The 23,802-nt window shown below is 38.7% G+C and overlaps 2 protein-coding genes across 4 annotated transcripts in view; one reads left to right on the forward strand and one right to left on the reverse strand.

The window, feature by feature from the left end:
* LOC133845300 (uncharacterized) overlaps positions 1-23,802 on the reverse strand; it is a 168,890-nt gene that overhangs the window by 22,848 nt on the left and 122,240 nt on the right. The gene's annotated exons all lie outside the window — the stretch shown is intronic.
* Positions 825-4,259, forward strand: LOC133843526 (zygotic gap protein knirps). Of its 2 annotated transcripts, none has more exons than XM_062277125.1 (3): positions 825-1,213; positions 2,130-2,207; positions 2,318-4,259. In XM_062277125.1, exons 2-3 carry the CDS (start codon positions 2,130-2,132, stop codon positions 3,749-3,751), a joined length of 1,512 nt encoding a protein of 503 aa, XP_062133109.1. In that variant the 5' UTR covers positions 825-1,213; the 3' UTR covers positions 3,752-4,259. The 2 variants fall into 2 exon arrangements, with proteins under 2 accessions (XP_062133109.1, XP_062133107.1); XM_062277123.1 differs by lacking the exon at positions 825-1,213 and adding an exon at positions 1,838-1,867.

Consider the following 23,802-nt stretch of genomic DNA (forward strand, 5'->3'; position numbering starts at 1 on the left):
CATAAAACAAGGGTTAAAGTCAATGAAGAGTTAAGTTTAACAAATCGAAGGGGTCATAAAATGGAAAAAAACACTGTGCGCGATCAACTGCAATTATTATATAATTCGTATAATTATTAGCAAGCGTATTTGGCGTTGTGTTAATTGTTGCACAAATAAATATAGTAAATTGAAAATTAGAATCTTGACTTTTCAGCTAATATGCATAAGTGAGGGAAGTACAAATACGCAGTATTCGTTCCAAGTAATTACTCAAAATCGAAGCGCACTTATGTATCAAGAAACTCAGACAGCCAAGTAAATGAGAAACTCCAACCATTTCGGTGCAGAGCCAAAAGGCTCCGCCCCCTGCTAAATAAAATGAGCCACTGTTAAAAATGAAGTCAAATATTAGTGTGTGTGAGTGAGCAGCTGCTGCCCTTCACGTGTGCGAGTTTTAATAAATAACCGAATAACGAATAATATCAGAGCAATGCAAATTGAGCGTAACCATTGAGACTCCACAAGAGCGCCCACAGCAGCAACAGAAACAGCAACAGCAGCGTGAGAGCCAGCCGAACCGCCACAGCGGGAGAGCGTACGTTCATTGAGCAGAGTTAACAGCGACTTAAAAGTGACTCAGGTAGAGAGAGCAGCCGCACTCAATTGAGTGCATTTGACTTGCGCTCTCTGTGTGTGTGCGCGTTTGCTTAGTTGGAGTAAATACAAAGGCGATCTGTTCTGTTAACTGTGATTTATCAGAGAGCCCGTTGCTAGTGGTGGTTTTGCTTTGAGTACTATTGTATGCGAGTGTGAGAGTGTGGAGTTTACTCTTTCTGTTGTTGCTGCTGCTGCTGTTGTTGTACATAATCGGGAGTTTAGCCAACCGAGTAACCGAACATCAATGCTTCTTGCCAGCGACAAGTCGGAGCAAGAAATCAGTCGTCAGCCAGTAGCCAAGGTGTGCGTTACACATCGTGAGTACAGTGCGCGTTGCGTGTGAGAGATCAATCAAACTACACTCCAAGAATACCAAGAACATTCAAACGCAAAACTACGTAAAGTGCAAAACTAAAGCAAGAGACTGATCCACAACAGATCAAAACTATATACAGTGTCCAGTGACAAGCAAATATAAGACATCAAACTAAAGGCAGAAAATACTGCCCAGTGCAATTAAAAAGTCATCAGCTATAAAAACAGCGAACGCAGCGAAAACCCAACAGAACCCAAGGTGAGTTTGCAAGATCAGTTCAAATCGATGCTAAAGATGTGGAAAAACGCGCCCACACTCTAAAAGTCAATTCACGTTTGTTTTTTTTTTTTTTTTTTTTTTTGAATTTTGGGTCGCAGCCGACGGCATATTTTATGAGCCCTGCTTGCACTACTTTGATTTTTTACAGTTTCGCGCTAAACACACACGCACACCACTCTCTGCTGCAGTTTGCAGTTTTTATTTTTTTATTTGCGCGCAAAAAATTGACGAAAATTGTCACTGTGTACGTGTGTGCATTTATGACACAATACGTCAAGGTCTTGAGGGCTCTACATATTTTTTTAAGGCATAATGACTTACTTCATGCAAACCTTAAAAAAAAAAACGAGAAGTTCTTCTACCTGCCACGCATAGGGTTGCATAATCCTCCCGCTAGCTTAAGTTTTTTGCCTGCGGGTCATAAAAATCCACAAAAAAATATCTGCGAAGACTCTGCGAGGTTTTCCTAGTTTTTCGTATAAATTCCTGACACTCCAGAGTCCAAGCATCAGTTGCACAGCAGCACAGTTAGCGAAAGGAACACGAGCAGAACGTTGTCGTATTTTACAAACAAAAATTATTACAAATTCGAAATTCACATCGAGCAACAGCCGAAAAATGGTGTTCAACTTGGTTAGTTTCATCTACAACGAATGGATTACACATTAACCCTATACAAAAAAGTGAAATAACTCAAAAAAAGTGTTTGAAGAACAATTAACTGACTATAGAATTTAAAATTCTTCAGCGCAACAGAGTTGCAATAAACTAAAAAACAAAACTCGCTTAAAAAATCTAGAGTTTTTCGGCAGAAACACTTAAACAGTTATTTCTACGCATTTACTGGATTAACAAACAGTGTTTAATAATCATATTTCTTTACTCCGATTTACAGATGAATCAAACATGCAAAGTATGCGGCGAACCAGCGGCGGGTTTTCACTTCGGCGCCTTCACATGCGAGGGCTGCAAGGTAAGTTATCTCCGTTCAAAAAAATAGTTGGACAACCTTTGCCGAAAGTCTTCTCATTGATTGAACTTTAAACTAATCAACAATTCCACACATTTCTCTATCTTCTGCAGAGTTTCTTCGGTCGCTCGTATAACAACATAAGCACAATCAGCGAGTGCAAGAACGAGGGCAAGTGCATCATCGACAAAAAGAATCGCACCACTTGCAAGGCGTGTCGTCTGCGCAAATGCTACAACGTGGGCATGTCCAAGGGCGGCTCTCGCTATGGCCGTCGCTCCAATTGGTTCAAGATCCACTGTCTGCTCCAGGAACACGAACAGGCAGCAGCTGCCGCAGCCTCCGCTGGCAAGGCGCCCGGACATGCCACCGGCTCGCCAATGAGTTCGCCTGGATTCGGTGACTTGGCCGCACATCTGCAACAGCAACAACAACAGCAGCAGCAACATCATCACCAACAGCAGCAGCACCAGCAACAACAGCAGCAACAGCGTCATCCACATCTGCCGCCTCTGCTCGGTTATCCCGGTTACCATTTGCCTGAACCCTTTGGTGCTCGCCATCCGGCTGATGCTGCCGCCGCTGCCGCTGCGTTGCCCTTCTTCAGCATGATGGCCACACCACAGTCGCCCTTCCAGCTGCCCCCGCACTTGCTGTTCCCCGGCTATCATGCCAGCGCAGCGGCCGCCGCTGCAGCGGATGCTGCCTATCGCCAGGAGATGTACAAGCATCGTCAGAGCGTGGACTCGGCTGCCTCCGCAGAGTCACTCAATCGCTATACGCCACCGCATGTGGTGCGTCAGTTGACACCGCAGTCGCCACCACCACAGCAGCAGGAGCCACAGCCAGCAGCATCGCCCATTGATGTTTGCCTGGGCGCCGAGGATGAGGAGGAGCAGTCGATGCACTCGCATCACAGCGGCAGCATTCACAGTCCGCATGCGATTCACACACCAGTTGCCATACGCGCCACACCCACAACACAGTTGCAGCAGCAGCAGCAGCAGCAATCAGCATCGTCCACGCCCACGCCCACAACGACGCCCACGCCCCCGGCGACCGCAGCAGTCGCAGTCACAGCCACAGCGAGCAGCCCTCTGAGCTTTGCTGCCAAAATGCAATCACTTTCACCCGTCTCCATCTGCTCGATTGGCGCCGAGACTGGCGCTGCAACAGTTGCTCCCGCTGTCGCTGCTGCCCAGGATGGACCCATGGATCTGAGCATGAAGACCTCCAGGAGTTCGGTGCACAGTTTCAACGACAGCGATGCCGACGAGATGCCCGAGACAAATGCTTTGTCGCAGCGCCGCAAGTTCTATCAACTCGAGGCCGAATGCAGCGCCACAGCGATCAGCAGCAGTCACAGCAGCAGCCACAGCAACCACAGCGATCACAGCACTGCCTCCTTGGTGAAGCGCCAAAAACTGGAGTCGTCGCCATCGCCATCATCATCGTCGTCGCCATCGACGTCACCAGCAGCATTTGGCGGCTTTGCGGTGGCTCACAACGCGGCCAGCGCCATGCGGGGCATCTTTGTCTGCGTCTAAGTCGAAGTCGAAGTCGGAGACGGAGTCGATGTCGACGTTGAGTGGGTGGAGCCAACTGGCTGAGCGCCTCTCACTTCCACGTTACTGTTGTTGTTTGTTGTAGTTTTTTACACATTTTATTTTTCTCAACCGCGTGTCGTTGTCGTTGTCGTAGTTGTTGTTTTCGGTTTTTTACGGTTCGAATTCGATTTGCGCCGTCGAAATTGAAATTGTCTTTGGACAGGTTTGTGTTTGCAGCGTGCCAGACAGAGACAGCTAGCTCAACACTCACACACATACACACAACACATACACACACTCTTGAGAGCTCAATTCCAAAAATTATTTTTACAAAAAGGAACAAAAAGCGTTAGTATTTTTTACATAATTGTAAATATGTTTTTAAATATTTCATAACAAATTTCTCTCAAGTTCTACAAACAAAACCCAAGAAATTCAAGTAGGAAAACACAAAACAAAACAAGAAAAAAAAACATAAAACAAAACCCAACCCACCAAAATCTCCCTCCATGGTATTGTACATAAAAATTGTTTAGTATTAGTTTCATTCTAAAGAAATTTATGTTTAAGTATTCTATTTTAGTTTTTAGTATTTGTGTCCTAAACAATTGGCTTCTCAATTATTATTATTATACAAGAAAATAAAAAAATTATAAAAATTCAACAAAAACAAATATTTCTTTTTATTTTATTAGCAATCAACAAATCTATATTTTTTTTCAGCAAAATATTTAAAAAGATTTTTGAATATACAAAACTCGGTTATTTAAAGAATATTTCAATTTACTTAACACCTTATATGAGCAAAATAAAAGTACGTAACAAAACTATTAAAATGATAGGGCAATAAACAAATTTAATTTGGGAACTTAGGTCATTATAATAATAATATACATAAAAAACAAACCTGTGATATAACAATGTAAGTAAGTGAGATACCCACTACCTATTTTGAATAAAAGAAAATCAGTTCGATATTATGCTTAAAATATACAAAAAATACTATAATATACCAAAAGTTATATTTGGTATATTAATATAGTATATAGCTACATTCAAGATATACCATAGAGTACAAAATATACAATAATATTGTCAGTCAAAGCAACTAAGACAAAACAAATTTTTTAGAAGGAAAATCTAAATATATTCATTTTAAGTGACTTAAAACAAATATTTAATCAAAATCAAATAAAAGACTAAAAAATGTTTGAGGATAACTGCATTGATGTGATAAGTTGCAACACTATATTCAATTTTATTTAATTTATTGAGTGATAATGGTTAAGTAAAGAAGTTTGTAGTCTTTAACAATAAAATAAATTATTCTATGAAATTTTATTTGAGTTCTTGTTAGGTAATGATTATTCAAAATATATATTTTATTTTTTAACTATTAAAGAAATTGTTTGCATTTCACAGCTCATTTTAATAGAAGACGCTGAACTTTTAAATCGAAAATATAATCAGTATATATAGTATTTAATCACTTTATTCATTCTTTAGAATAACCTTCTTAAGCTTAAGTGTTGTTTAATGTCTGCGTCATTGCTTTAATAAGGTGCTATCAAAATACGCTAAAAGTTTAATATTTATTTATACTTATTTATATGCGTTTGCGACTTAAATCGTGAATGTCTTGTTGAGAACCATTAACTCACATTACTCACTGCATACGCTAAAAGCTCTGCTCGTCTCGAATTGAGAATCGAAGTGAATTGATTATGAATTTTATAGGTCTCGTTCTTGATCGTTATATTCCATCTGGAATTCCATTTGAGGAGGAATTGATTGCCACGCGGCAAGTTGACTTTGTTCTTAAATCGCGGCGTTTGTATCTCAAACACGGGCGACAAAATGGGCGTGGCTCGCATGTGGGCGGGCGTTCAGCGTGGTGCTTTGAGCTTGAAGCTTGGTGGCGGTTGTCAACGACAAATGGGTTGGCATAAATTCATCAACGTAGCACACGAAACATTTGTTGCAAGTCGAATCGGATCGACTTGGATCGACTTGGATCGAATCGAGTTGTCGGATAATAAAACCGATATAGTAATGCTTAAGTGCCGTCTGTCTAATGCAATGATTGCTGTAAATTGTAAATTATAAATGCCACAAATGTTACGCTCAGATATTTGTCGTAAGTTCTCTCCGCACTCTCCGCCCCGTCTCTACTACTGATCAACTGCCGTGATATGTTTGATATGCTAGGGGGGCCTGTGGGTGCCACATGGACTCGTATATGGGGCTGGTTGATGGGCCGAAAAAGAGGCCTATCGACTGACTGGCTGACTGACAGTGCCTGACCACGTGCTGCTTCAAATAATAAACTTTATATTAACACATACAAAAGTCATACGCCTCGGCTATGGTCAGAATTTTAATCACTTAATTAGGCAGACGACGCGACGCGACGCGACGGCAACCCGAACTTGCTTTATAGGCTGCCCCCGCGAGACAACGCAACGTAACGATCGAAACGACTTGAGACTGAAGACAGACGACAGACCTCAGCTCAATGATGAATGGTACGAAAACTATGCAGGATCGGACAATCGAGTTGATCGCTTGATCGGTTGATCAACTGCCTGCAAATATCGTTTACGACCATTGTAAAATGTGGCTATGTCAGAAAAGTTGACGCCTTAACGGACGACAATAAACAATGAACTGAACCCCAAGAGAGCAAACAAACAACACACACATCATCAATATGCATGATGAGCTGCTTTTCACGAAGTGCTTTCTGGCTTCAGGGGTGACAAGAGGGGGCTGTGGGGTGGCAGTGGGCCAAGGGGAACGGGAAGGGAGCAGCGCACGCCATTGTGCGTTTTCTTAACTGCCGCTTCGATCACATTCCAATGTGTGTTTTGTCGTCATTGTTTCTAAATTTATTTTTATAGTTTATTAAACAGTCAATAGTAATACAAAACCACCAAAAATTAACAACTAACTGCAGTTAGCTCACCATCAAATACCCTAAATTCACCAAGCTATTAAGCAAAGACATCAACTACATTTAAATCACGTTAAAATTTGGCAATCGACTTTAGCTTAAAGAAACTTAAAACGATTAATTTACATCATAAAATTCAATTAAGAAATTAAACATAATCAAATGTACATTTTAATATTTATATATGTATTTAGTTAATATTTTATTTAAACAAGAATTTAAATCATATTCTTCATACAAGCCAAGCTTCTAATTATTCGTCTGATTATTTGCAGTTCTATCTAAAATTTTCTGCTAATCCAATCTTCAATCGAATCCAAAAACTGTCAAACTAAAATACAACTCTGTCAATGTTTATTGCCCCAAAACAAAGTCATGCTAAGATTAAGTTTAAACGTTGTAGGGCGACGTCGCAAGTTCGTTGCCTAAGTCTTTTGTTTATGATATTTATTTTCGTAGCTGTCAGACTGAAAAAAGTGGTTCAACTGTATCGTCGCTTCAATCTCTCCAATCAAAAAGCCATTTAGACAAACAAAAGACCACAACAAACGAGCGGAGACAAGAGCAGAGAAATAAAATCGATGCGACAGCGAAAACAAAACACAAAAAACTAAAACCAAGAAAAAGTATAACATTTCAAAATTTTATTGACTGTCAAAATGCAGGCGCCGAAATGCATTGAAACAAAGCGGGTCCGATCATATTACTTGGCTCATTGGCGCCACGTCTTGGAACTTTTTTTTTTGGGCTGGCTAAGAAGAGGCATCAGCATGCCAAGTGACATGCTTTATTATGTATGCGACATGAAAGATGCATTATTAATAGAGCCCCGAGACATGTGAGAGAATGGGCAGAGATCATGGAGCATGTGGGCATCACTCTGAGTGCATCTTTAAAAATAGTTCAGCAAAGGCAGCAGCTGGCTTGGAGCAAAGTCGTAATAAGTTGGCTGAATAGTTGGGAACATGTTTATTAAATTAAACATACTTAATTGTCGAGCTATCCGACTAACTAATGCATCATCTAATCAGTTGACAGCGGCAGCAGCAGAAAATTGCATTCGAAACTGACAGAGAACGAAAGATTATTATTGACATATTATAATGGAAACATGTTTTAATGAGAAATTATGCAAAACATGGTCAGCAATGTTATTTTTTTTTTGTTTTTTACTGAGTTGGTTTCTGTGTCCGGTAGCGGCCTTAATTACTGTCCAGAGTTGGGCCCGGAGTTACCCATTTGACCCCTTGTTTGGGGCGTGGATTCCACTCTGACTGACAAATAGTCAAAACAAACTAAGTATATGATGCTATGTCATATCTTTTTCTAGACAGCTGCCAGAGAATTGCTTCTATGTGTATCTGTGTGTGTGTGAGTGTATTTGTGTTTGTGTGTGCTGAAGAGCCAAGATCACATTATGAAGATAAACTTCAAGTCACTTTACAGCAAGTGTCAGTTAGACAATGCAGGAAGCGAGTGGAGCTGCTTATATAAGTATAAGACGACTGCACAGTACTCGAATGGAAGATCATATTTTATAGCACTTGAATGGATAATTATAAAAAGTAACAATACTAAGCGTAAGGTGTATTTTAAGGCTATGAAATGCTTTCAAATTAAAGCGTGAATTGCTAAGCAAAAATTATAATTTAAAATGACATAAATGTTAAGACTAAAGTTACGACTAGTAGGAAATATTTATTATTTTGGGAAATAAAGCTAAACTTAAAATTGTTTAAGAAACTTTAAAATAAATATAAAGAAATAAAATTTTTTAATAACAATATCAGATTCTTTTGATTTAAAAATTTTGCTATACAATGCATAAACTCACATTTCATTTCAAATATTTAAATAATAATGAATTAAATAATAGTTTTTGGATTATTTGGTATAATGAAAATAGCGAATTTATTAATAATTTAAAACATAAATTAAATATATCGTTTGACGTATTTATAATTCTATAATTAGTTTTCTATTAATAGCATTGCTTAGAACTTTTCAGAAGATACAAAAGACCTCCACAAAGCTATAGCATATGTGTTTAGTATCGCTAGCAAGGTGATCTTGCATCGAGGGAATGAGCACACATTAAATTGAGTTACTGCATTTGAATGGCAATGCAATGCGATCGGGTAACGGGCAGAGATCCATTGTTTCACAGCGCCGGGGAAACGACATTAACCCATTTAAGGGCGGCCGAAAGTTAAGCAAACACTGGACCCACAATCTGGGAACAATCTTTATTGATTTTGGATGCGAGAGAAACCAACAACAGCAACAACAACACGAAGAGCTAAGAAACTACAACGTTGAGGTTTACATTTGGACGGCGCTTGGCTCACACGATGCTCAGTAGGAGGAGATCCAAGAGGAGGTGCAAGAGGGGGAGGAGGAGGCACTGGGAGGGCTGGGAGGAGTTTTTGGAGTCTGACTTGGGCTGGCGCTGGTAATTAGTGATCTGGTGCACTTGATATCCAGCTTAATTTAAACATTTCGTACACACCCAACTCGAATCTTGCACACACGCACAGTCTTCCCTTGCTGTCCCTCTGTCTCTCTCTCTTCGTCTATCTCACTCACTCTCTGGGTCAGCTGCATGGCCAGTTGAACCCAAGAGTGTTCCCAGCTCTCGAGTTCGAAATCCCTTTTTATACCCGCTACCCATAGCGTAGAAGGGTGTAATAACTTTATGCCTTCATGAAATGTATGGAACAGGCGGAGGAACACATCTCTGACTTTATAAAGTATATATATTCTTGATCAGCGTCCACAGGCGAGACGATATAGCTATGTATGTCTGCATGTCTGCATGTCTGCATGTCTGTCCGTTTGTCCGTATGAACACCTCGATATTTTATTTCACATTTTTGACACACTAACTTCCACCCCGAAAATTAATAAAAAATCTAGTAACAAGCGTAATTTCGAAGAGATTTTTTAACATACAATAACAACTATATTCTTTATGATTCCTGAAATTTTTTTGCGAAAAATGGCACAAAAGTCTTCTTACTACGAGTCAGTTGCTTTGAAGATTTGGTATATTTTGAACTCTATGTTATATTTTAAATGTAGTACTATTCAATATACCAATATAGCTCTTGGTATAGTTTTAGTATTTTTGTGTTATATTAATTTGGTATTTTTAAGGAATAACACCGGGACTGTTTCGCTTTTTTTTTTTAAATGAGTAGCGGATATCTCCAAGTCGAGCACGCTCAGCTGTAGAGTTTTTACTTGTTTTATTTTATTTTTTGCGTGCAGCGCATGCCATTCGCTTCTTTGCTTGTTCCTTCATTCTCAATCCGAGTCGAAGTCGCAGTCGCAGTCGCAGTCTGAGTTCTGTTCTCGTTTAAACGTTTATTTAACTTAAACGAACTTTGCGTGTCGATTAAAATGCAGCGATTAAGGTACCCGATGCTGCCTTCTCTTCTCGTCTCTGTCTCCCTGATTCAATTCAGTGCGTGTCCAGTGAACTTGCAGGTCAAGCTTTGCTTACGCATGCCAAAGTCAGAGGCTGAGAGACAGACTGAGACTCTGGCTGTGTATCTCTTACTGCATCTGTATCTACTTCAAGTGTATCTTTGCATCTTTTCTTTCGCTTTGTGACCTGGCTGTGAAATCCTTTTGCTCGTTTCCCTGACTTTCTCCACTCCTCGTTGATTTTACGACAAATTTGTGCATTGTTTCGCCTCTATCTTCGTCTTCGCCCTGATGATGTCCTTTTGTTTTGCCTGACCCCCTGGAACGCAAACAGGACCACAACATAGGACCGCACACACACAGACACAAAATACTTATTAATTTGTGCCTCCAGCACCTAACGAGATGATCGCGTAGATCTTTATCGTCATCTCGTTTCTAGATCTCTTTTCTTGGTTTTTTTTTAGTATTTGTCTTGTAGTTTTGTTAACGAAATTAGATTTAAGGGCCAAAGTGATTTTGATAGCTCGTAAAGCAGTCAAAAATTCCAAAGACCAACCGCAGCAGGAGTCGCTGTAAGAATTTATGTTGTAGCTCATTAAATTAGTCTAAATGTGGTCTAAACTCTTTCGACCAGCTGTTGCAGGTGGTAAAGGGTTCCAAGCATCATTAGCTGCATCTCTACTCGTATCTCTCGCTGTCTCTTTCTGCCTCTTTTGTGTCCACTCTGCGCAAGCAATCAGCAGTGACACTTAAAGCTTCTTCAGCAGCTCGCAACACTTATGCCAACGGTTAGCCAGCTTATTGTATGGTCAACTGATATGCTTAGTGCACGTCGTATTAAGACCAGCCGTCGCACGTTGCACGTTCCACGCTCCAAGTTGCAACTTCCAACGTTGCCAGTTGCAACTGCAGCTTGGGCAGTAGCTGTTGCAGCCAGTGTCACTGTCAATGTCATTTAGTTGGCCAACTCGACTCGACCTGCTCTGGCCATGCACTTGGCTCGAATCTCTCGCCTGTTGCACGTTGCCTCCCTTCTCGTTGTTGTTGTCCCTGTTGCACGCTGCTCGACGTCCTCTTTCTGCCGCCAGATCGTGTGATCCATTACCAAACGTGCGCGATCGTTTGCGCCTGTGTTCACTGAGATTTTTCGTTTCATTTTTGTTGCCTTATTTATGTACCAAGAATACACTAGCTGACGAAAGGGTTTATCTGCATTCTGCAAAGATGGAATTTATATATTTAAATCATTTTTAAGGTCTTTTACATGTACAACTTATGATTGATTAGAGTGTGATGTAGTCTTTAATTTAGCTTTTACTTGTTTTTAGAAAAATTGTTTTATATTTCAGATTTTTAATTTTATTTGTTTAAGTTATTGATTAAGCACAAAGCTTTAAAAAATTAAGATTATAAAGACATATTTTGTAGTCAGAGAAGCTAACAAAAACAAAAGAATAAATTGATGTTATATTAAAGTATAATACATATATTTTTAGTCTATTATCGCCATCCTATTAACCTTCTCAATATTCTAAAATGACACTGTGATTAAAAAAAATTGTTTGAAAGCAGCAAATGTTTCAGATATTAATAATCACTTTTTATAAATCCAAATTTCTAAAGTTAGCAGAATAAATTAATCTCTTTTAACACGAAAATAAGCTAACCATATTTCGAAGAATAAAAAATAAAATATTCATTCAATCTAATAATGATACAAAGTAATGAAAATGTGAATGCTAAAATTTATATCACGTGCTTTGATAGGAAATATGATATTAACTATTATATTTGGGTTATATTTATATATCATATTTTGTCTTGCAGTGTATTTGAAATTCATTGCAACCTTTGCTGTGTTTGCCTTTAATAAAGCAGCTGAGCTCTGTTGGGCTGCAACACAAACATTTTGCATTGACATCTGGTAAATATTGCCAAAGCACACGGCACAGCTTGGGGCAGCAGCCAGAGGAGCTAGAGGGATCCATTGTGAGGTGCTGGTTGCCAATAACTTGATTTGATTTTCATACTTTGACTCCTGCTGCATATGCAAAGTACGAAGCAGCGAGCGAAACCCAATGAGCATCCCTCGCCTTGCCTGGAGGCACTCAATCAAGCCGAAGGCGAAGAATTGTTTGTCTAGCAGAGATGAAGATGATGATGATCGTGTTCATGATGAGGAGGCGAGTTCACTTCTTCGTCTTCGTCTTCGTCTTCGACTTCGGCACATTCTAATTAACTGCTCTAGCTGGTCAACACAAACGCGAGCAGATCGCGATTGGCTTTTAACTCCTGCCACAGTTGAAGTTTTCAGTTTTTGAGTTTTCATCTCTGTTGTTGTTGGTTTTTTTCTCCTACCCATTTTTTATGACACTCAAAGTGACCGACACGACGCGTTGCACAATAAACTCCTTTCATGCCCCGTTTTGGTGCCAGCTTGTTAGGCGGGATTCCTTTGCAGTCTTTCTGTCCGCCTGTCTGTCTGTCTGTTTGCACAACATGATCTGGGCGAGAGTGCGGCTTATTAGACCAACTTGGCCCAGCGCATTGTTTGCTCACCATTTGGCTAAGGATGCGCGGCGGTCAAACACAAAAACAAAATCAAATGTAAAACAAAACGAAACGAAAAGAAAACTGAGAGTCGAGTTAACCCGTTTGCCGACAAACTATTTGACAAATGCAAACAATTTTCCACCGAGTTTTCCGTGTAAAATCAGTTCTTCATTTCAGCTTGTTATTAGAACACTTTTCGAGGCTGCTTTTAAGCCATTCTCTTCTCTTCGGGCCACTTACCCGAAAAAAGGCCACTTAGGCACGAAACGAATCAACTCAGCCGCTTTCCTCTCATCTTCCTCGGTTTCCCCCTTCGCGCTGGTTGCATTATGATGTAATATGGCTTTTTGACTTTTGTAGACATGATAAAATACAAAACGTTGCGTGGCAGTTATATTGGCTAATGGCCGCGGCCTTTTAGACCATTTGTGAGTGAAGGTGTCAGTGAGGCGCGCGCTGGCTTCAATGAATGCCACCGACTCTCCCCCTTCCCCTCCCCTCCTCTTCTACTGCCTGATCACTTTACACTCGCACTCGCAGCCGCGGCAACAGATCAAAAGCGGCTCTTGTTCTTGTTCTGCCCGTTGGTGGTGCCCCGTTTTGTGGTGCTTTGTGGTGCGCTGTCTGTGTTGAGCTGTGTCTTGGCTATTGACCAGCGGCCAGCGGCTAGCGGCAAGCGGCGAGAGTCAGTTGCATTTGCCTTGCGCTGCGTTTGGTGTTTAGTGCTGTGCTGAGTTGCAAGTGCCTCAATAATGATGAACCTGCCGCCTGCTCAGCTCAGCTCAGCTCGGCTCTCCATCTGTCTATCCATTTGCCAGTTGTTGTTTGCTTTAGAAATGGGCTCGAGTTGTGATTTTTATGTTGTACGTGTTTCTGCCTTTGTACGCTCTTTTAGACGGAAATTCTTTTAATCAAAACTCGCATGCATATTGCGAGGTTAACATGTTGATAGCTAGTCGATGCATTCAACAAAGAGATCATTGTGAACATTATATTTTTGCGCGCACCTAAAAGTGCTGTCGAATGTCTAAAAAAATAAAATTGTTTTAAAACTAATTGCACAGTAAGATGGATATTGAAGTTATGGAATTATTCTAATTTATTTTAACATGTTTACATTAAAATCGATTAAATTTTAACATGAATACATCAATGCTATGTATAGATTTCTTTAGAATTGAAACTTATTGTACCAAAATTATTCTAATTATTTTAAGAATGCATATTTAAGCAATTGTAGATTAGTATGAATAGTCATCATAAATTTCTCTTAAATCTAAGTTTTGATATTACTATCATTCAATTATATAATATATGGATTCAATAAACTTTATGAAGTACATTTACTTTGTACATAAATTTTAAACACAAATCTAAAATTGTAATGATGTAAATAATTCCTTAATTTCGAAGTTTACATATAAATATATATAATGATTTATAATACTAAGAATATGTTAAAATAGTAACGAATTTTAGTTTATATTTTTATCAAATGTACAATTCTTTACATTAAGCAAACTGTTTTGTCTTAATTGAAGGGATTAATATTCTGTATAATATCACTTTAATGATATAGATGTAACTTTAATACTAGTTTTTTATAAAGCATAGCCCTTGAAAGCAAGTTTCTTTAGCCTGTCCCGTGATTTTTCTAGCTGTTCCTTCAGCGCCTCGCCGCAATTGCATTTACGCACTTCGAATTCGCATAATTCACGCAAAAAAAAGAAGAAGAAGAAAATGAGAAGGCATAATGTAAGCCGCGCCCTGTTTTAAGTTTGGTTTGTGCCCTGCGCATGTCTAGAAGTTGTCCGTTGATTGCCTGCGCCCCCCGCTCAGCTCCCCCCCCTGTGCTCATTTGTATGCACGGATGCGGCTGGTGACATGTGCTTTATATATAATTTAGAGTTGTGTGTGCTACCGTTGCAAGTTCGAGTTCGTGCCGTGTTTGTGGCGTGCTTTGGCCGTTGGCCAATGGAGCAGCAATGACAATAACAACAACAATAACAAGAAGAAACCAACACCAGAACGGCAGGCAGGCAGGCAGGCGAATTGGCGATCGAGGTGCGACCAAGTTTGTTGCCTAAGTCTTTTGTTTTATTCACTGGAATTGGCGACTCATTTCCGCAGTTAAACGACTGTGGCATGCTAGTTTTATGTACGCATTATCAACGGGATCACAAAGGAGTATCGAGCATTTAAGCCGTTCTTCGATCGTCGTTGCGCAAAACAGGTGCAAAATCGGTAGCCCATCGATATAACTCGATATCAGTTGAAGAGACGCAGAGAGAGAGGCATCGCTTTCAGCGTGTAATGCGTGCAACTTGTGGCATCTGGAGACTGCGTAAGACGACAACGACGACGACGACAATGACAACAATCGAGTGGCTGCTACCGGTGGAACAACGACCATTTACAAGGCAATTAAATGCCAAGCATAACAATCGCAATCATTTGGGTTGAGTTTGACCCTTCGGCACGCGGGAGTATGGAAAGGGGGAACAGAGGGGCACAGATGTTGCAGCGATCTGCGAGTCTTATCAAATGCGGTCTATCGGTTTCACATTGCCCCATTTGACAAACAATTAAAAACGATTTAAGAAAGTAAAAACGCCTTTTAGTGTGAATGGGCACAACAACAACTCCCTTCCCCATCCCCTCTTCTCTCTCCCACACCGCTTGGCCCGCATCCCATGTTAATTAGCTGCCTAGGCGCCAGTCTACCAACTTCGACTCTGACTCCGACTCCCATTCCAAACTCCAACTTCAAGTGGTTGTACAATTAAAACGTGATCAGGCAGCAGCTACAAATTTGTCCAACACGCAAAATGTCTGCGTGCCCCAAACCAAAATGCAGACGCAAAGTCGCTGTAAAGTGCCAGCAGCAGCAGCGGGGAGGAGTAAGGGGAGCTTAGACAATTGTTGCATTGGTTTGGTTTTGGTTTTTGGTTTGGGTTGTGTGTGGATTTTGTGAATTTGTTTTCATTTCGGATTCGGATTCGATTCCCAGACATGGCCCTAAAAATAAAACTAGTTTTGCATACTTAAACGTTGTTGTCGCCACCGTCTGAACTACTTCCCGAGGGAGCGCAGTCGCACTCGCAGTCGCAGACAAGGCCTCTAAAGTGTACCACACTCACTCCAGGGACGCAGCAGATAGACAGACCAGACGGAGCAGCAGACATAGAGAGAGACAGGCAGCCAGCTAGCCAGCGGGGTTGTCTTGTGAAGGGAAGCAGGCGACAGACAGGTAGAAGGGGGTGAGAGCTGAACGAGTGGCGTCAGTGGACACAACCATTTATGAATTGTTAAACGCTTCAACACAGAAAAGAAAAACACAAAACGACAGCATTAAAGAAATTGCTTTATATTAAAAATGGATTAGACGTCTCAATACCCTAGCTGAAATTTTAGATGAGCTATTTCAGTGAATGAATTTTAAGAATTTGAATTGTCTATATTATATTTCTCATTTATTTTGTTATACTATGAAAATGATGTTGGTTTTCTTAAAATATATTTCGAGATTAATTGAATTGGTTCAATATATATTTTAAAGGCAAGTTAGTTAGATGAATAATACTTTTTTATGATTAATCGTTGTAAATTTAAACTTACTAAGTCTGCTATAGAATTTAGTAAATTTTTAAAGTACATATGATTTAATATTAATGCCATATCTTAAACGTCTAACTATTTAATAACAAAAATAGTATGTGCCATATATGTATATTATAGAATTGTGTTGACTTTAACATACTAGTTTCAATTAAGTAAATAAACAACTAAGTTAACGACAAACTTTATGTAAAAAGAATTACGAAATATATTTGTGATTATATATTTTTATTTCAGACTTTATATTTCGCAATCATTTTACATTTTCAACACTTTTTTGTTGTTGTTTACTATTTGTTTTCCTTTTTGTTGTGTGTTTAATTTAAAAATTTTCATTCTTACATATAACTATATAACTATATATAACTATAACTTACATAATAGACTCATTCATGTGAATAAATAACCAAATTAACAATATTTCTGAATACTATATTATTTGTTGACTATCATTTATTTTCTTAGCTGTCTAAAGATTTTAAATATTCCTTTAATTCTTACATTCACATTAATAATAACTCTTTTGTAAGCTAGTCATTATACCCGCTTCGCTAGGGTTTCACAGGGTATCCGCGCGTATGCAAGTGCACAACTTGTCAAGTTGTAGACGAGACGTTCTTTATTAGCTTTTTATTGCTACCAATCCAATAATTGTTAGGGTCGCTCTCACTGCTGTTGCTTCTGCTGTGACTCTGACTGTCGCAGTCGCTGTCGCTGGCCAAATGTCATCACATCCGGTGCCCTGCCTCGCGCGCTCGCTCCGAATTAGTATTCTAAGTTGATGACTGCAACTGCAACATCAACTTCAACTGCAACTGCAACTGCAACAGCAACGCAGCGTCGATCATAGTGTAAAAAGTGTCAGTTGCAAAGGGTAAGAGGCAAGTGGCATGAACAGCGGGGAACGGGGAACGGGGTTTAGGCCATGGCCATGTCACAACAGTTGGCCACAGCACTTTTGCTTTGATTTGAGTCCCTGATTCGTATGCATTATCATTAATATTTCTTTCATTCGCTCGTTCATTTCTAGCATAAATTTATGACCACTGACAATCAGTTAAGACTATCGGATATCTGGGGTAATAATTTCTAATGTTCTTGCACTCCACCTCAAACAGCTGTGGTACAATTTCACAATTTGTCTTTGTTTGAGGATGCAACACTGAGTTTTTATTGGCTCTCTGCACTGCACTGCGAGAGGAAGTTACAAAAAGGAACTCGGCCCTGGGGCACATTTGGTTGTTGCATTTCCGTTAGGGAGACTGACGACACATGTGACTTCGAATAGGAACTCAAAAAACACGACAATAAGATCGATTGATCAACTATTAAGAAGAGCTGAGCAGAATATTTAAATAAATACAAATTAACGTTTATGAAGTGTAGCAGTAATAATGATAAATTTAAATAGGAAAACAATTGAAAGGAATGTAAAATTGGAGTGTTTAACAATTTTGGTTTAGTATTAAGAAAGAGTCAAAAATATTAGTATAGAAAGAGCTCAGATTCTTTATGTAAGTTCCTTTGCAAAGTTTTCACAAGTGCTCGCAATAGTTTGCTAAAAATTAAGGTAAATATTTATTTAGGCATTTGCAACTTCTTAGACTGAATATGAATTTTCATGAATAAGATTGTTTGTAGTTTTGGGTGGAATATTTAGAGATATGTATATCAAGGCTTAAGAACTGAAGCAATAACTATGATAAATTTAAATATTGAAACAACTAGAAAATAGTTAAGATTTAAGAATTTGAAATTACCAATTTTGAATATGATTTAAATTATATCGAAAATATTTACATATGTGAAAACTATTTAAATTTATTGTCACTAATATTCTGTTCGAATTCAACCCTACTCAAGTGTTCACAAAAGTTTTCTACAAATTAAGACACATATTTTTTGAGGCATTTACAACTTCTTAGACTGAATATCTTTCTTGTAATGAATAAGTTTTTGTATTATTGAATATCTAGAATATCTAATGAGATGTGTGTACATAAGGTTTAAGAACTGTAGCAGTTTAACAGATAAATTTCTCTATTAAAATAATTCGAAAAACAATTATTTAATAATAATGAAGACTTAAGAATTTAGAGTATTGCCAATTTTGAATTGAATTTAAAATATTTATGTAGAAAGTGCTTAGATTCATTGCCTTAAATATTCTTGTGTAAATTCCTTTCTATACTTCTACAAGTGTTAACAAAAGTTTGCTAAAAATTAAGTCAAATATTTTGCCTAGGCATTTACAACTTTTTAGACTGAATATCTTTGTTTTAATGAATAAGGTTGTTTGTATTTTTGCACAGTGTAGAATACAGAGAAAAGCAATTCAGAGCACGAGCGAGTGAAACAAACATTGACATGATTCATCATTGGCATTGTCATGCTTTTGGGCTGAGGTTCATTGTCTGTCGATGTCGCTCTCGTTATTTTCTGTCGTCGTCGTCGACGTCGTTGTTGTTGTTATTGTCTCTGCTCAAGTTGGTCTCAAGACTGGGCTGAGCCTAATTGAAAGCGCCTCGTTGGCGGGGGCATAAAAAACACACATACTTACACACACACACACACTGACGCAAAGGCTGGTCGTAAAACTGAACCCAACCAATTCCATAAAAATTAGCTCAAAGATATGCAAAAATGCCCGAAAGCAAAAAGGCAGCAAATAAATAAATATAAATATTATTCTTTAACCGACGACCGCAATATTTATCCAAAGTGTCTTCCCGCGCCTTCAAGTTGCCCCAAGAGCCACCGCGCTTACGCAGATCGCTTAACCCAAGTCCCAGCAAAAGCTATAGCTGAAGCCAGAGGCAAAGTCAAAGCCAAAGTACTTGGGTAAACAGACATCAAAGAGGCTGAAATCAATTTCGAGTTCGAGCTACTTAGATGCGAGATTTGTGACCGCAAATAATGGAAAGACAAAATCACCGAATCGAGAGCTCTACAAATTGAATGAGCGAGTGAGTTGATCTTCTATATATATAGGCATGATATAATTTGTGATATCCCACAGCTTATTATTTTGATGGGCACTGTTGACACCTCTCTGTGGATGATTACTCATTGGCATTTCTCTTACTTGCGGTTTTTGTGTGTTTTGCTAACGATCTAACAATTTATTCAACTATAAAAAGTTTCTATCAAAAGTTCCAGCTAAATGGTGGTTGGGGCCTTTACCTTAACATAGTTTGCAAGTGGAGCTATTAAAATCAAACGCTCCAACAAATTTGACGACATTAATAATGAGTTATGACAATGATTACGAATAGTATAGTCTGGTATACCATAAATAAATATACAATGAAAATGATAAAAATAATAACGATATGAGAGCGGCTTAAGGCAATTAATTGTGTGTAGACTTAATAATAAATGTTCAATGTGGAGCTTTGGCAAAAATTACTGAAGCGTCGACAATAACTTCCCTAACTTGACCTTCAAATATGGGGAGCAAGTCATTAGCGAGCCAAGCGAACGATACGACAGACAGAGATCGACTTGAACAATGCACAATTTCAGTTTCTGTGTCACTGAAAACAACAACAACAACGACAACAATAAAACAACAACAAAATCGAAAAAAAAAACAAGCAGCAGAGACAAAACAAAAATCACACAAGTCAGCCAACTATAGCCGACTTGGGGGCATAATTGCTGCCCCGCAGTTGAAGGTGCCAGTTTGATACAAGGGAGGAGTGTGGCAGCCACAACTAGAGATGGACTTGCAACGTGAACCACAAATGGATTTTCAGGATTTTAAATTGAGATATTTAAATTCTGTATTAAGCATATTCTACATTTGAGAAATACGCAGAGCAGTTGCTAAACACAAATAAAGAAGATGCTGAAAAAAGTGATTCAACTCATCAAGGGAAATTGCTTTGAATGCTTTCTCAGCGCTAATGATCAGCAGCAAACATTCTAGAAGAAATTGACTAAGTAGAGATGCTTAAAATAAGTCGCATTGACTCATGTTGAGTCATAATGCCATACAATATTCAACAATGGAACGGTCTCTTTCAATTAATTATCAATTATCACCTGATTATTATAATTATCACCAGAATTTTTGAATTCGTCAATTGTAATTAATGAATTATAACTTATTATTTAAGATTTACCTTTAATATAATATTTCTTGCTATGATTTTTGAAATTTATTTTATTTTTTGTTTTTTTTTGTTGTAAATTTGAAATTAAGTTATTTCTCTTTGTGGACAGATTCTAATTGACTATAAATTACACAAACAAACAAAAGCAAAATCGATCTATCAATTACAAATATATGAGATTTAAATTAATATAACTGAAACTGAAAACTCGCTAATAATATAAAATAATGTTTCAACCAAGTAATTTTGAATCCAAATATTTTTGAAAATTGAAAATAATAACTTTACCTAAGCAATATGTTGTTGCTTCATACAATTACTTCTGCTGCCTGTTCTCAGCAGTTTTCAATGAATTTATAATTTTAGCAAATGCTCGCAAGTACTAGAAACATTTTTATTGAGTTGTAAATACCTAGATGAATCATAAAGAGTATTATTATTTTGTTCATTAGTGATTTCCATATTCCTATTTAAATATATTTTATGACCCGCTTGCTAATACTGCTACAAATAGCAGAAAATTGCAATTAAATAGTTAATCTCTTTATTGAGTTTTGTCTGAGGTTGACTCATGTAGAGTCGTGCTAAATCTTTTTGGGCGTGTCACGCTTCCATCGCTAGCTGAACTGCAACGTCAATTGCTGCGACAGTCTGTCAATTGCTTGGTTTCTTTTGACTAACTAGTGGGTGGTTGGGCGGCTGTAGCGGGGCTTGACTGTGGCGTGTGCCTAGTGAAATTGGGCGCATGTTGATTTGAATGATGTGACCTTTTGGCGGGGGCAAAAGCAAAAACAATTGTTCATAATGTTGCGAGTAATACACATAATGCAGAGGAAACAACCTTGCAAAGCACTCACACACACACACACAGTCTTTGATTTAAGCTCTGACTTGATGTCGATGTCTTGAGTTGGTGCTGACAAATGTCGTTGCATCATAATCATCGCTGGCACACTTCTAGGGTGCATTGTTATTGCTGTTGTTGTTGTTGCCTCGACTTCTTCTTATTCTTCCTCTTCTTGAGCTTCTCTTTACCGTTCGTTCGACTCATTGAACTCAAGCGCATGCGCATGACAAACTCAACAAGCTCTCCACACACACACACACACTTTAACACATATCGTATAACTTTAGCGCCGTTCTTTTGTCTTATTGTTTTTTTGTGGCCCCTCAAAAAAAAAATACAAAAATAATCACAAAAACAAAATTTTAATTTTTTTCTGGGTTAATTTTCATGTTTGCGTTGTTTTTTCTTTCAATACAATTTGCTGTCAAGGTTGGAATAATTTTCGGAAAATACTTGGCGGAAAATTAATAAACACACACGCATTATGCGCGCCCAAAACAAAAGACTTAGGCAACAAACTTGCTGGCATTATTATGTTCATTTCGTTTTTTATTTAGCATTTACTATGTCTAAGCAATTGAATCCAACAATTTTTCCACAGAACTACAACGTACAAAGTGACCTTAACAGAAACCACAAAAAAATGGAAAACTCAAAACAAGTGAGAGAAAAGGAGACTCGAGACTGAGAAAAAGTGTCAAAGTGGCGCCAGAAGACCACACAGAGGACACAGAGGAGTGTGTACTACTTAAACAGAAACTGTAGGTGCGAGCTGAACAAGTGATCTATTTACGATATTATGTCTTTATCTTGGACAAGTCAACACACAAGCACACACACACACAGTGAGATAGACAGTTAAGGCAGCTGTGAGCTGATCTTTTGTTAGGGCGAAACAGTTGGTGGGCAGACCGTAAGAAACAATTAGTTTGTCTGCCTTTTGTGCTCTGCTCTTTCCTCTAACTGTGTGTGAGTGTGCAAAACATAAATCATTACTTAAGGTATTATTTTTATAAGGTTTATAAATCGCGTGCGCGCGTAGTTGCAATCATATTTAGCTAACCGGATATGGCGCATAACTCACAAAAGGAAATGCGCATATCCTTTTGCGTTTGACATTTCTTTTGACTTCATAATTTCTCTACTCTCATCATACGATCACAATCGTGGCCAAGAGGCAGCCTGGGGCAGCCCAGGCGATTAATCTAACTTAAAGTTTGATCACGCCTCGTACGTGATGAGACTCAGCCCAGAACAATTGAGGAAGAGAGCGAGAACCATTTGAGGTCCTTTTCTCTTGGGCTCGCACTTTATCTTTATTAAGAATTTCAGTAGCCCAGCACTGATATCTTGATTCGATACGATTGTTTGTGCATGTGTGTGTGTGCGTTACAGGCATTAATCATATGCATGCATTTTGATTTGTCTTACTCGTTATGTGGCTTGCTTTTCAGTTATTTGTGCTGCATGCTAATTCTCTCAGCTCAACTTGCAACGGAAGCACATTGGGGACAATGACATTGTTGTTGTTATTGCTGCTGTTGTTGTCGTTGCAGTTTCTTCTTGCTGCTTGCAAAAATTTCACCACATGAACTCTGACCAGTAGAGTCACAACAACAACAACAACGACAACTGCAGCTTGTAGACAAATTTGTCAAAACGGATTATCGCCCATTTTCACCCATCGCAGGCATTGCGAGGCCTTTTTGCTAGTATTTAGACGAACCCATTAAGTGGGGAGGCAGACACACCTGATACTCCTAGATGTAAGAGGGCGGCGTGGGGTGCAGGGGGGCATTCGACGCTCATCGCATGAAAAATTATCATCGACACCCAAAGCCAGGCAAAAAAGGCGACTGCACAATGGAACTCAACGAGCCGCGTCCAAAGCATGTTGATAATTTGAGTATCTGAATGGCAACACATGACCAACAGCAGTCTGCTGTAGTCTTCTTCTGCTGTAGCCTTTCAGTCTGCAGTCACTATAGACTATAGTCTATAGAAGAGACCAGCCCAAGATGCTGTGTGGCTGTGGCTTTTGCCAAAGTTGTGGGCTTAAGATGACATACAATCATATTAAAAAATGGTTGCCGTTTTATTTGCAACGTTTTCAGGTGACCTCTCCAGTTGTACCCCGTGCGAAGCAAGTGTCATGGGGTATATTGTTGCAAGCAATTTTCATGCATATCTTGAATGTTTAGCAAAGAGATACATTCTTTTTATTTTTAATAATAATAATTACACACGCTTCATAGCTCAACAAAAATATTGAATAAAGAGATGTTTAAAATAAGCAAGATTGAAAGTGTGCAGTTTCCTTTCATATATTGTTTGAGTAATATAAATTAAAAATAGAATAACTTGTAATAACTTTGCTTCATAGTCAAAACTACAAATTAAATAAAAATTTGTTTCGAATAAGCAAGCTTAAATAAGTATGTATTTCTTAGCGTAAAGCCCTAAGTCGATCTGGCTCATCCCATTGCAAAAAGGAATTGAATTGGTTTTTTCAATAAAATAATACTAATAA

This window comes from Drosophila sulfurigaster, chromosome 3 (assembly GCF_023558435.1).
Source record: "Drosophila sulfurigaster albostrigata strain 15112-1811.04 chromosome 3, ASM2355843v2, whole genome shotgun sequence".
Taxonomy (NCBI): domain Eukaryota; kingdom Metazoa; phylum Arthropoda; class Insecta; order Diptera; family Drosophilidae; genus Drosophila; species Drosophila sulfurigaster.